At 51.0% G+C, this 11,746-nt stretch overlaps 1 protein-coding gene across 1 annotated transcript; it reads left to right on the top strand.

The window, feature by feature from the left end:
* Positions 1–9,425: 9,425 nt before the first annotated feature.
* On the top strand, positions 9,426–11,401 carry LOC132246602 (maestro heat-like repeat-containing protein family member 2B). The gene is made up of 3 exons (XM_059719929.1): positions 9,426–9,908; positions 10,483–10,541; positions 11,183–11,401. The coding sequence occupies exons 1-3, from the start codon at positions 9,842–9,844 to the stop codon at positions 11,399–11,401; spliced, it is 345 nt and encodes a 114-aa protein (XP_059575912.1). The 5' UTR covers positions 9,426–9,841.
* Positions 11,402–11,746: the final 345 nt, after the last annotated feature.

Here is an 11,746-nt window from a genome sequence, read left to right as displayed (position 1 = left end):
CTCCCCATAGCTTTGTGTCGTCTGCAAACTTGGACTGAGTACATTTCACTCCCTCGTCCAAGTCGCTGATGAAGACATTAAAGAGTATCGGTCCAAGGACCGAGCCCTGCGGGACCCCCCTGCCCAAACCCTTCCAGGTCGAGACTGACCCATCTACCACGACTCTTTGGGTGCGACCCTCAAGCCAATTCGCCACCCACCGGACTGTGCAGTCATCCACATCACAGCCTCTTAACTTGTTCACCAGTATGGGGTGGGATACCGTATCGAAGGCCTTCCTGAAGTCTAAGTATATGAAATCCACCCCTCCTCCTGTGTCCAGGCTTTTCGTAACCTGGTCATAGAAAGAGACTAGATTGGTCAGGCACGATCTGCCTGCCATGAACCCGTGCTGGTTTCCCCTCAGCATAATCTGCCCTGCCGGGCTCTCACAAATGTGAGCCTTGATAATTTATTCAAAGACTTTACCAAGGATGGAGGTGAGACTGACTGGCCTATAGTTGCCCGGGTCCTCCTTCCTCCCCTTTTTGAAAATGGGGACCACGTTAGCCCTTTTCCAGTCCTCCGGGACTTGGCCCGTGCGCCACGAGCGTTCGAATATTCCCGCCAGTGGCTCTGCAATGATGTCGGCCAGTGCCTTCAGCACCCTCGGATGGAGCCCATCCGGGCCTGCCGATTTAAAGGCATCCAGTTCTTCCAAATGACTCTGCACCATCTCAGGATCTACGTATGGCAGTCTGGCGCCTTGCTGCTGCCTCTCTACAACCCCAGTGAGAGACTTGTCGTGCCCCTCGCTTAGGAACACTGAGGCAAAGAGCTCGTTGAGGAGTTCAGCCTTGTCCCCCCTGTCTGTCACCAATTGTTTCTGCCCATTTAGCAGTGGTCCTATTCCTCCCTGGGCCTTCCTTTTACTCCCAATATATCTAAAAAACAATTTCTTGTTGTCTTTTACTTGGGTTGCCATCCTCAGCTCCATGGTAGCTTTGGCCCGCCTAACTGCCTCCCTACAAGCACGAGCAGAGGAGGTATATTCATCTTTAGTGATCTCACCCTGTTTCCACTTTTTATGTGCTCCCCTTTTGGCCCTTAGGCTGCCCTGGATTTCTCTGGTCAGCCATGGAAGCCTCCTGGCCCCTTTCCCTTTTTTGCCTCGCTCGGGGATCGTCTTGCTTTGTGCCCGAAGGATCGTTTCCTTTAGGCACAGCCACCCTTCTTGGGCTCCCATCCCTTCAAAACTCCTACTCTGCAGTGCTTCTTTGACTAATCGCCTGAGTGCATTGAGATCAGCTTTCCTAAAGTCTAGCACTTTCACCCTACTAGTTACCTTACCCACTCGCCGTCTTATGTTGAATTCTATTATAAGACGATCACTGTCTCCCAAATGGCTACCGATCTGGAGGTCCCCTATCATGTCATCCCCCGTTGCCAATACCAGATCCAGTATGGCATTCCCCCTAGTGGGACCATGCACCTCCTGTGTCAGGTGGAGGTCCTGTATACAGGTTAGAAACCTGCATGAGCGATGGGACCTTGCTGTCTGCGTCTCCCAGCAGATGTCTGGGTAGTTTAGGTCCCCCATGACTACTTCCTCTTTAGCTTTTATGGTCTCCGAGAGTTGCCTCAGGAGCCCCGCATCTATTTCTTCCCCTTGGTGTGGGGGTCTGTAGCAGACCCCTACCACCAAATCCCTTTCTCCTTGCCCCCCATGTAGCCTAACCCACAATCCTTCTACTTCCTCAACCTCGGATTCTGTCTTGATGAGGGTTGATGTATATTGCTCACTGACATAGAGCGCAACCCCCCGCCCTTTCTTCCCCGACCTGTCCTTTCTATACAATCTATAGCCCTCAATATGTACCGGCCAGTCATGGGATGAATCCCATGATTCATGCCAAGGATGGAGGTGCCAAGCCCCACTCTGCTGGCAATGTCTCTGCTTGCCCAAGAAGAAGAAAACAGGTGGTGGCCTCCTTGTCTCCCTCAGTCCAGTTCAACTGCTAGGAGGCTCCATGCAAATCCCTTTGTCCTAGCAAGTCAGGACCTGAACAATCAACCCTGTGGTGCGAGTCCAGCCAAGAGCAGCCATGTTGCTAAAGGGACTTGGAAATCAGGGTCCCCTCTTGCTTATGGTCTGGACCTTTGAGTTCTTGGCTCTTGCTGTGTGTGATAGCAGTGATGTCTCCTGGGACTCAAAAGGACTCTGGACAGTGGGAGTTCAGGATCCATTCCACACTTTCATCTGCACCCAGCTGGGACTATGGAGAATCCCTTGCCTTCTTCCCACAGGTGTGTGATATCGCACAGCTGCCGGGATCAGAGAACCAGGTCAAGGTGTTCTACTGTCTCCGCCTGCTGGGTAAGCAGAGGGGGCTCCAAGTGACATAGGGGTTTCCTTCAAACCTCCCTGCTCTGTGCCAAACCCTGGACAGGGGAATGAGAACGAGGAGTGCTGAGGCCACTGAGGTTTGCTCTTCTCCCCTGCAGCCTGTCTCTCCCCAGACCAATTTATTTCCTTTGTGGGCTCCCGCCTCAAGACCGACAAAGAGGGAAGCTGCATGGCATCCCTCTCCATCTTTAGTGGCATCATTGCTGCTGACTGTAAGTATGACCAGAGCAATTGTGCTGACTGCCGTCTTGGCTGACCCTTCAGGAACTGAGTTAGGACTGTCCAGGCCGAATGACCTGTCCTGCTCTAGCTGCGCTCAAGAGCTCTGGCTGTAGAGCTAGAGTCAGACCTCCGTCCTCTGCTGCTCGGTCCCAGAGGGCCAGTAGCACCCTGCGTCCTGCTGGATGACACAGGAATGCTGGGACCAAATCCTGCTCGGACACCTCTCCTGGCAGCACTCTCAAGTCGAGAGGTTTAACGAGCCCTTTTATGGCCCAAGAGACTTTCCCAGGTTGCAAAGTAGAGACAGGAGGTTGTGCAGGTCGCCACAAGCAGGTCTTTTGCAATCCGGGTGCCTCTTGCTGTGGATTGCTCCCAGAACACAGCAATATTGTGCCCTCCTTTTCCTTCCAGTGCCCGAGATGAGTCAGAAAAAATGTGCTGTAGTCAAGGCCATGAGGTGCATGCTTGGTGATCAGAGCGCTGAGGTGAGGTGCTTTGTGAGCAGTGGCTGTGCTGGGGATGGCACATGGACCTGGCACAAAATTCCCACCCCAGATTCTTGGTTCTTTTGTAGAGAAAACCTTTCTTCCCTATCCGCGTCTTCAGGGAAGGCAGTGCAGAGAGCCTGGCCCTCTGCTTCCAGAGGTGGGGAGAGTCAGGATCTGGGGAAGTGACATCAGTTTGCCAGTGGGCAGGGGATCTGCTTTCCCTCCGATGCCAATATGGGACTACTGAGTAGGAAAGACACGCTGTTCTCTTGCCTCTTTATAAACCCTAGAAATAAATTTGGAGGCCTGGGGACCCTTCTCCTTCCCTGTCATCCTTTCCAAGGTTTCAGGGAGGGTTTGTGCTATGGCCGGTCCCTGCCCCCATTAGGGCATAAGGGCCGTCCTGACTCCAATCTGTCCTCTCCTCCCCTCCAGGTGAAGAAGGCCGTCCTTCATTTCGTCAGGACACTGCTCAGTGTGCAGGGCCTGGATGACTGGGCCTGGGACTTAGTGGCCTATATTTTCAAGCAGTCCAGCTTGTCTAGGAGCCAAATGGTAAGAGGAATGGATGCTGGGGACTTGGGGCTTCTGTTGTAGCAGGCTGAAGCCTGCCATTGTCTTGAGCAGGAGTGTGGTGTGCCTCAGAAGTGCCAGGCTGAGTCATTAGTGTCGGGACCCAGGGCAGCCGGCCAGCAGCTCTCCCTGACTCTCACCCGGGCAGATAAGGGTCCCGGGCCTTAGAAGGCCGTCAGGCGGGTATTTGTGACGCGTGGAGTGGAATTAATTAGGCAGACGCTTATCGGTTGTAAAGCAAGATTGTTTATTTACGTCAAGGTGGTGTAAGACGGAGGTCAGAGATATTTAGTTAGTTATAGCTTAGAGATCGTCATTCAGTTATTTTGTAGAAATATATATACGGGCCGGCAGTCGGCTTATCGGGCATGCGGGGCAAGGGTATGCCAGGGAGGTCGCGGCGGGAAGACGCTGACAACTGATCAATTTGTCAGATTTATTTCAAGGTGTGGGCAGAGTTGTCTTCGACTTTGCGAAAAATGTAAGCGGGTTTTGTTTGTATGATAGCCAATTGTTTTTCGCCACGTCATAAATCTAATTAGAATCCCCAATTATCTAGCGGTCTTCGCTAGGGTGTTATCATAGGGTTACTCCCTGGTTTTTTTGACCAATTATAATGTTTTATATAAAGCAAAGAAGGCAAAAGTTTTTATTTTTGTTAGTGGCGCAGCAATAAATTTTTTTTGGACATGTGCAGAAAAAAGCGGTTATTATTATTATTGTTAACCCTTAGTTAACCTAGTGCAGAAAAAACTGTTTTAAATGGTTATTATTTGTTTGTGACATGGGCACTACCTAATTTGGTTGTGACATGCCCCCTTGCCCATGGCACAGCAAGTAACATCATGTTTATGTATAGACCATTTTGTTCATCATTGTTAGTATTTGGCAAGCGGGTGTATATAAAAGCAAAAAGCATGGTTAACTTTGTTTTGAGATACTGTAAATTTTAACAGCTAAAACACACAAATATAGCAATTGATAACAAAAGCATAATGAAGAGTATTAACAAGTTGAGGAACCATGATCGCGTGTTATCTCCAAACCAACGGAAGAGGTCTGATAGCCAACCTTGGCCTATAACCGAGAGTTGGTTTGGCGTTTTTTGTAATTTTTTTTATTTTTTTGTTTAAGATTGTCGAAACGCATTAACCTTGTCATATATCACTACTTGGTTTTTTTTTTAACAATTTGACACTTTTTGTCCTCCATCCACCTACGACATATAATAAGCCTTTACATTTGTTTTTTGCGCTCTCTCGTGTTTTAGTTAAGAAACCAAACTAAAAAGGCAAAATTTTCTCTCTTTTCTCTCTCTTATTTAATGTTTTTGTCTACACTAGACCTTTCTGCGACATCCCCCAAACCTTCAGACTATCAATGCTGTTCTCTTTTAATAATTTAGAGCTTTTTATTTAAAACATTATGACTTGGCTTTACTGTGTAAAGTTTTGAACAGGCTTTAAAACAAAACAAAACAAAACAAATATGTATAAGATCATTAACAGGAAAAGAAAACCATAAAATGAATCATTAGTTGTGTTTTTGGCCTATAATGACAGAAGGTTTAGGATCAAGTTGGAGGTTTTGAAGTAAGCTCTATTCGCCGAGAAATCTGTTGGTAACAGCAGGAATAGAGCGACGACCCTGCTTGCAACATATGAGCAGGCGGTCATTGTGTCGTCGACTCAGGTGTGCTGTAGGTTGGTACTCGGTGATTTTTGCGATTGGGCAGTTATAGATTGTTTTTTTGTTACCGCTGGGCCTGTAAGGGGACAAAACAAACAAACAGACAAACAAACAAAGAAAAGGGTGGCCATACTCGGTGAACAGCATGGCGGCGAGTTAGCCAGTTGTGATGAGCTATGATGAGTGACCAGGTTTGATCGCCTTCTAGGAGCACAGAGTAGGAGCCAGGATATTGTTCGGGTTTGCAGATGACTTTTTTGTGCACTCGCGGATGTGGTTGACGATGGTGTGGTGTCTATGGGTGAGCTTCGGCTTTTATGGTTGGGGCTTTTGAAGCGCTAGTTCGTAGATGCCCCCTTCAAGTAGTTGTTTGTTGGGGCAGGCTGCGGTGTTATCCGGAGTGCGCTGTTAGGCGTGGGTGCCTCTGGGGCCCGGACCGGTTGGCGGGATCGGTCGAGATTGGTAGCCTAGTATATGTGCTAGTTGTCGTTGTTCCGCATCTCCTAGGACGTGTAGCCGTTGTTTGGTAAGCGTGAAGTGGTTTAGGAGGAACCCAAACATGGCTCTTTCCTCTGGTGTCCTCTGGGGTGGCAGTTTTGATTTCTTTCGTAAGTTGAATTGGGAATGTCTTGGCTTTTGATGTTTGACTGGATATGCAGTAAGATAGCTTAGGGCAACGGCTGAGTTTGTGGTTGTTGACTTTATAAGGGCTTGCAGTCGTGGAAGTTGACTTAAAAGATTTTTTGTTGGCTGAGTAACAAGCAGGTTGAGGAGAAGGCGAAGGTTGATGGTATCCTCTTCTCCATAAATCTTTATGCATGTTTTGATGACGTCAAGGGTGGTGGTGGTGGTTGCACCCTCTGGGTTGGTTATTTGCTTGGTTATTGTTACAGGATGAGCGGCAGCTGTAGTTGTTACTGTGTTTGATGGGAGGATCGGATTCTCGCTCGATGCCCCCTCCCTGTGGGACGGAGGTGGGGCCATTGGGAGCGACATCATCTCCTGGGGCGGGGTAGCTGGGTGGAGTCCCGCCTGTTCTTCTGTGGCTCCGCCCTTCTTTTCCAGGTCCTCCAGGCAGCTCATATTTTTCTCGGTGCCATTTTCTGGTGGCAACGGAGGGTTTTGGCACGCTGCCGTCTCCGCAGCAGCTTTGCTGACTGTAGCTAACTGGGTTTTTAAGTTTGCATTTTCACACAGTAGGAGTGACACTACATTAATCATCTTTTCTTTGTCCCACTCGGAGCTTGCCCACTCCTTTCCAACTCCCTCCTCTCCTCTCAGCAAGAAGTAGCCGCTGACGCACCCTGACTCCGCTCCGCTCGCTTGGTGATAAGCGATGTGGGCCCATAATTCATCCACGTTATCTATACGGCGCCCCCCACTACACCAGGGGCAGTTCTTAATTAATTCCCTCTCCATCACATTTCCCCTTGATCCTGTTCGTGACGCCATGTCGGGACCCAGGGCAGCCGGCCAGCAGCTCTCCCTGACTCTCACCCGGGCAGATAAGGGTCCGGGGCCTTAGAAGGCCGTCAGGCGGGTATTTGTGACACGTGGAGTGGAATTAATTAGGCAGACGCTTATCGGTTGCAAAGCAAGATTGTTTATTTACGTCAAGGTGGTGTAAGACGGAGGTCAGAGATACTTAGTTAGTTACAGATTAGAGATCGTCGTTCAGTTATTCTGCAGATATATATATACGGGCCGGCGGTCGGCTTATCGGGCATGCGGGACGAGGGTACGCCAGGGAGGTCGCGGCGGGAAGACGCTGACAACTGATCAATTTGTCAGATTTATTTCAAGGTGTGGGCAGAGTTGTCTTCAACTTTGCGAAAAATGTAAGCGGGTTTTGTTTGTATGATAGCCAATTGTTTTTCGCCACGTCATAAATCTAATTAGTATCACCATCTAGCGGTCTTTGCTAGGGTGTTATCATAGGGTTACTCCCTGTTTTCTTTGACCAATTATAATGATTTATATAAAGCAAAGACGGCAAAAGTTTTTATCTCTGTTAGTGGCGCAGCAATAAATTTTTTTTTGACATGCGCAGAAAAAAGCGGTTACTATCATTATTGTTAACCCTTAGTTAACCTAGTGCAGAAAAAACTGTTTTAAATGGTTATTACTTGTTTGTGACATGGGCACTACCTAATTTGGTTGTGACAGAACCAGGGTCAGACCATTTCCACTGGTACAACAGCTCCAAGGGAGCTCTCGGGATGTCAGTGCAGCTCCTCTGGATTTTCCCCAGGGTGTTAGCAAGACCAGACTCTCATCTGGACTATGTACCTCTTCTGATGAGGCTGAGATTTGCCCCGTCAGGCACTGAGGAGTGAAAACCCTGACCACACAGTCTGGCAGGGAGACTTCCTTGAGAACAGCAATGCTCTCTGGTGGAAATGGACTGCCGAGGACGTGTCTTGGTGCCCAGGACATAGCTTGGCCCATTGATAGAATCACAGTGACGAGACAATTGAGCTGGCTGGGCCCTGGAGCAGACGCAGCAGAGCGGGTGTGTGATGCCTGCACATTTGAGTCCGCTGGGCTGAATCTGAAGGGTTCTCTTGGAAGGACGAGGGAGGTGAATACTTGGCAGGTTTCAAGACATAACCCACTCCCAGGCCCCAGAAACACTTTGTGTTCAGCAAGTCGTTGCACAGTGTCGGAGGTCTTTCTGAACTGGGAACCTGCCCCATCAGCCTGGTTTTTCTTTTCTTATCTCAGCTCCAGTGAGTTGTGCTTTCAGCAGAACATAAAATGCAGTGGTAACTGTGCAGTGTTCAAGCTGGCTGTGAAGGAGATGGAGATTGAGTGTCCAGTCGTTGCCTCTTGACTTGCTTGTGAGCTTTCTCTCGGTCTTTTGTGCAGAAGTCCAAAAACCGTTCCAGTCAGGATGCCGAGGAGGAACAGAGCATCCGAATCACCTGCGTGGAGATCCTGGAAAATCTGGATGTCTCAATCAGTGGCATGAGCCAAGTAGGTGATCAGTTAGTTGCTGCCCTTGCATTATCAAGGACTTTCTCTTCATCCCCTGTACCTCTCCACTGGGCAATTCTCTGCATTGGCAGGGTAATGGAGATATACCATGGCCAGTGCTGGCCATGAGTTATGGAGCAAGCTGCCACCATTTAAGGAATGACCTTAATACAACCCCCCAGCTGGAAGGGATCCCTGTGCTGAGCTGGCCTCCTCATTCTCTCTCCTTGCTCTGCTCAGTCTTCTCTGAAATTCAGACTTGTTTGGCCAGTGTTAGAACAGGGTTTCAGAGATCAGCTATTCCTGAGAGACAGACATGAGGTCAGGGGTGGGGGAAGGACCCTCAAGTAGGTGGGTCATTGGTGACGAAGAGGAGACTGTCCTTGAGCACTGGATGAAGAGAGCTGGGTGCAGGGGTACAAGGAGCTGAGTCCAAGCTGTCTGGCTCCTCTCCAGGTCTTATGGCCCCGGCTGCTGGAGTACATAGTGCCAGCTGAGTACAGCTGCACTCTGACCCCCCTGTGCCGCTGCCTCGGGGACCTGGCCGAGCAACCGCAGTGGGAGGGAGAAGAAGCAGCTTGCATGGACCCCAGCAAAGGAGGTTTGAAATCCAGATCCCTGTGGTTTGAACCCGCTCCACCTGCCTCGTAGAAAATCTTCGGTCTCTTCCATGCACTATGAGGAAGCCCAAAGGCGGGAGGGCCAGTTGGGTCATTCCAAGCTGGGAGGGAGAGCCAGGCAATGTGGGCTCCTCCAAGCCAGAGCTGCCCTAGATTTATGCTGTGCCACAGGGGAATCCCAGGGCCTTTTTGCCTCAGCTTCCCCACTCATCCAATGATGACTGAGCAGTGCCTGCCTCACAGAGGGGCTGGGAGTGAAGGCTGCTTGGTAAAGCTCCTTGAGATCCAGACACGGAAGGTGCCATGAAAGTGCCAGTTGTGCCCAGCTCCCCGAGCAGCCACGGGCGGGTGCATTGGGAATGGACAGGCTTGTAGCAGCATCACCCCCCCAGTTCCAAAGTAGTCCCACATGGCCATGCTCTCTTTCTCTTTCCAGCCACATTTCCTAAGGCTCAGGGGCTGCTGGCGCGACTCCTGGTGAGTAGCCCTGGAGAGGTACTTGCCAGAGGTGTGGGGAGGGTCAGTGGTGTGGGGACACGTGCCTGTAGCCTTAGCTGGAGGAGCACGCTCTGTCTCTTCCCACACTCGGCGCTGCCCTGTGCTGGCACAGTTCCCTTCCCTTTGCAGAGCAGAGCCAGGCTCTGCCCCTGCCTCGCAGCCTGCGGAGGGGCATGCAGGATCAGCCTAGCACAGCACTTCAGCCTCTGTCTGATTGCTGAATGCTCTGGACATGTATGGTGGAGGCCGGTTTCCCTCCTAAAGAAAGCCATGGAGTCCCACTCCAGAGCTGAGCCCCTGTTTCTCTCGTGCTGTCTGTGGTTGCCTCGGCCCTGGGTGACAGCAGCCGCGCACATTCTGCCCTGCGGGCACTGTGGGCTCTGCACCGCATGATCCACCCTGCTGTTGGAGAGCAGTGGAGGGTCAAGATTCCCATCCTGCTCTCGACTATTGAAGGTAACAAGCAAGGAAGGAGCACAGTATCTCTGCAGAATGGAAAGGGAGAGGGGAGGGGAGGTTGCAGCCTCCTGGAGCCCCCCGTGGCACCGGTCCCCCTCTGCAGCATCGCATGCTTGAGAGCTTCTACTCTTTGCCAGGGGGCGCGAATCCAGGGGCTTGACAACATGGAGGTTGATGGGACCCAGGGTAGGGTTTGCCCATGAAGGGCTCCACCAGATTAACCACTCTCCTGCAGTTCTCTGAACTCTTGGGAGGTTTCTGTTGCCAGAGGAAACGTCTGTGCACGTTGCCTTTCTACGAAGCCCAGTCCTGTACTGTGCTGTGCCGAGCACATCCGTGAGGTGCTGAGCACCCTCCAGGCCCCTTATGGCCATTTCTGCAGGGACTGGTCATGCACAACGTTCAGACATGCCAGCAGGGTATATACTAGAGCGCAGGGCCTGTGACCTTGGGATCCCAGGAGGTGACTGGGTGCGGATGCAGGAGTTGCTAAAGACTTGATGCCCAGGGAGGCAACTAAGACTCTTCTTCAGTGCCTATGGCAGTGACACCCTTCTTGTTTGCCTCCCAGCTTCAGGAAATCCTGAGACCTCCCAGGACAATGTGTGGTGGGAGCACCTGCTGCTGAAGGTACAGGGTGGCTCTCAGAGCTGCTGTTGCAGCCAGCCAGGGCTGTCTGAGAAGGGAGGGTTCCCTCATGCCTCAGGGAAATGAGATGATGAAAGTCAATAACCCAGCAAGAGTCCAACTTGGAAGGCTTGCCAGTGTCCTTGAGTTTGGACCTGCATCTAGAGTTGTCCATTTGGGATCCTCCAGCCTTTCCGTACAGTCTTTGAGCTCAAGAAATGGAAGGAGATGAGGCCTTGGTTGGGGGCTTCTGCAATTCCCAGGTCCTATCACAATGCAAGTTCAACACAACAAAGCACTCAAGTCCCTGGCAGTTGGAGGTGCCCGTTGTAGAGCCCATGGCGCCTTTTTGACTTGATCCAGCCTCCCCCCTCTACACAATCTCTCCCCAGTGGACAGGTTTCTTGGCACAATCTCTTCCACATTTCTGTCCACTGGTGTCAAGGTTGTGAAGGATCCTTGGGCAGAGATGAGGAGGGGAGAGCAAGAAGCAGGAAGATCCTAGGGTGTCCACCTGGAGCGTTCTCCAAAGGCTGCCAAGTCTCCCTGTGAGATTCGGGTGCTAGAAAGGGCACAGCAGAGGAGGACGACAGAGACTCAGCCCATGCACCCAACCCTTTCTTTCCCTTCACTTGTGCCCTCAGTTCCTGAACATGACACTGAAGAGCATTGCTGACGATGCCTGGAGCAGTCAGCTGAGCCTGGAGCTGCAGCACCAGACAGCCAGTTATGCCTGCCCCTCCCCGGAGAAGGTGTGTGCTCTTGGCAGCGGCTGGGTTTCTGCAGCTGTTTGGTGGTGCTGTGGCAGGAGGCTGCAGAGAGTTTCTCTCCACAGTTTGCGCTTTTCCGTTCTATTTTCTTGATCAAAAGCATTGTCCTTGGTCATCTGCTCTCTTCACTGACCCGAAGGGAGAGCTTACTGGGGCTCTTTCTCTGTCTTTAGCTGCCATTTCCCTGCAGAGTGGGGCCAGTTATTCGGTGTGTGGGTGCTGGGGCTGGACTCTCTTGGTCCTTCCTAGGGATGGGTGTGTTTCTGGGCAGTTCTTGTCCTGACCAGCAGACTGCTGTGTTCCCAGCTCTTTGGTGATGGTGGTCTTCTTCTTTCAGAGTTTCCTATATAAGGCACTTGGTACCACTTTGGCCTCTTGCCAGGATGTTGCCCATGTGAAATCCCAGCTCCAGAAATCTCTGAAGGGCACAGATTACAT

The sequence above is a fragment of the Alligator mississippiensis genome, chromosome 16 (genome assembly GCF_030867095.1).
Source record: "Alligator mississippiensis isolate rAllMis1 chromosome 16, rAllMis1, whole genome shotgun sequence".
Taxonomy (NCBI): Eukaryota; Metazoa; Chordata; order Crocodylia; family Alligatoridae; genus Alligator; species Alligator mississippiensis.
Note: the sequence above shows the minus strand (reverse complement) of the source record. Positions and strands in the feature narration are given on the sequence as shown.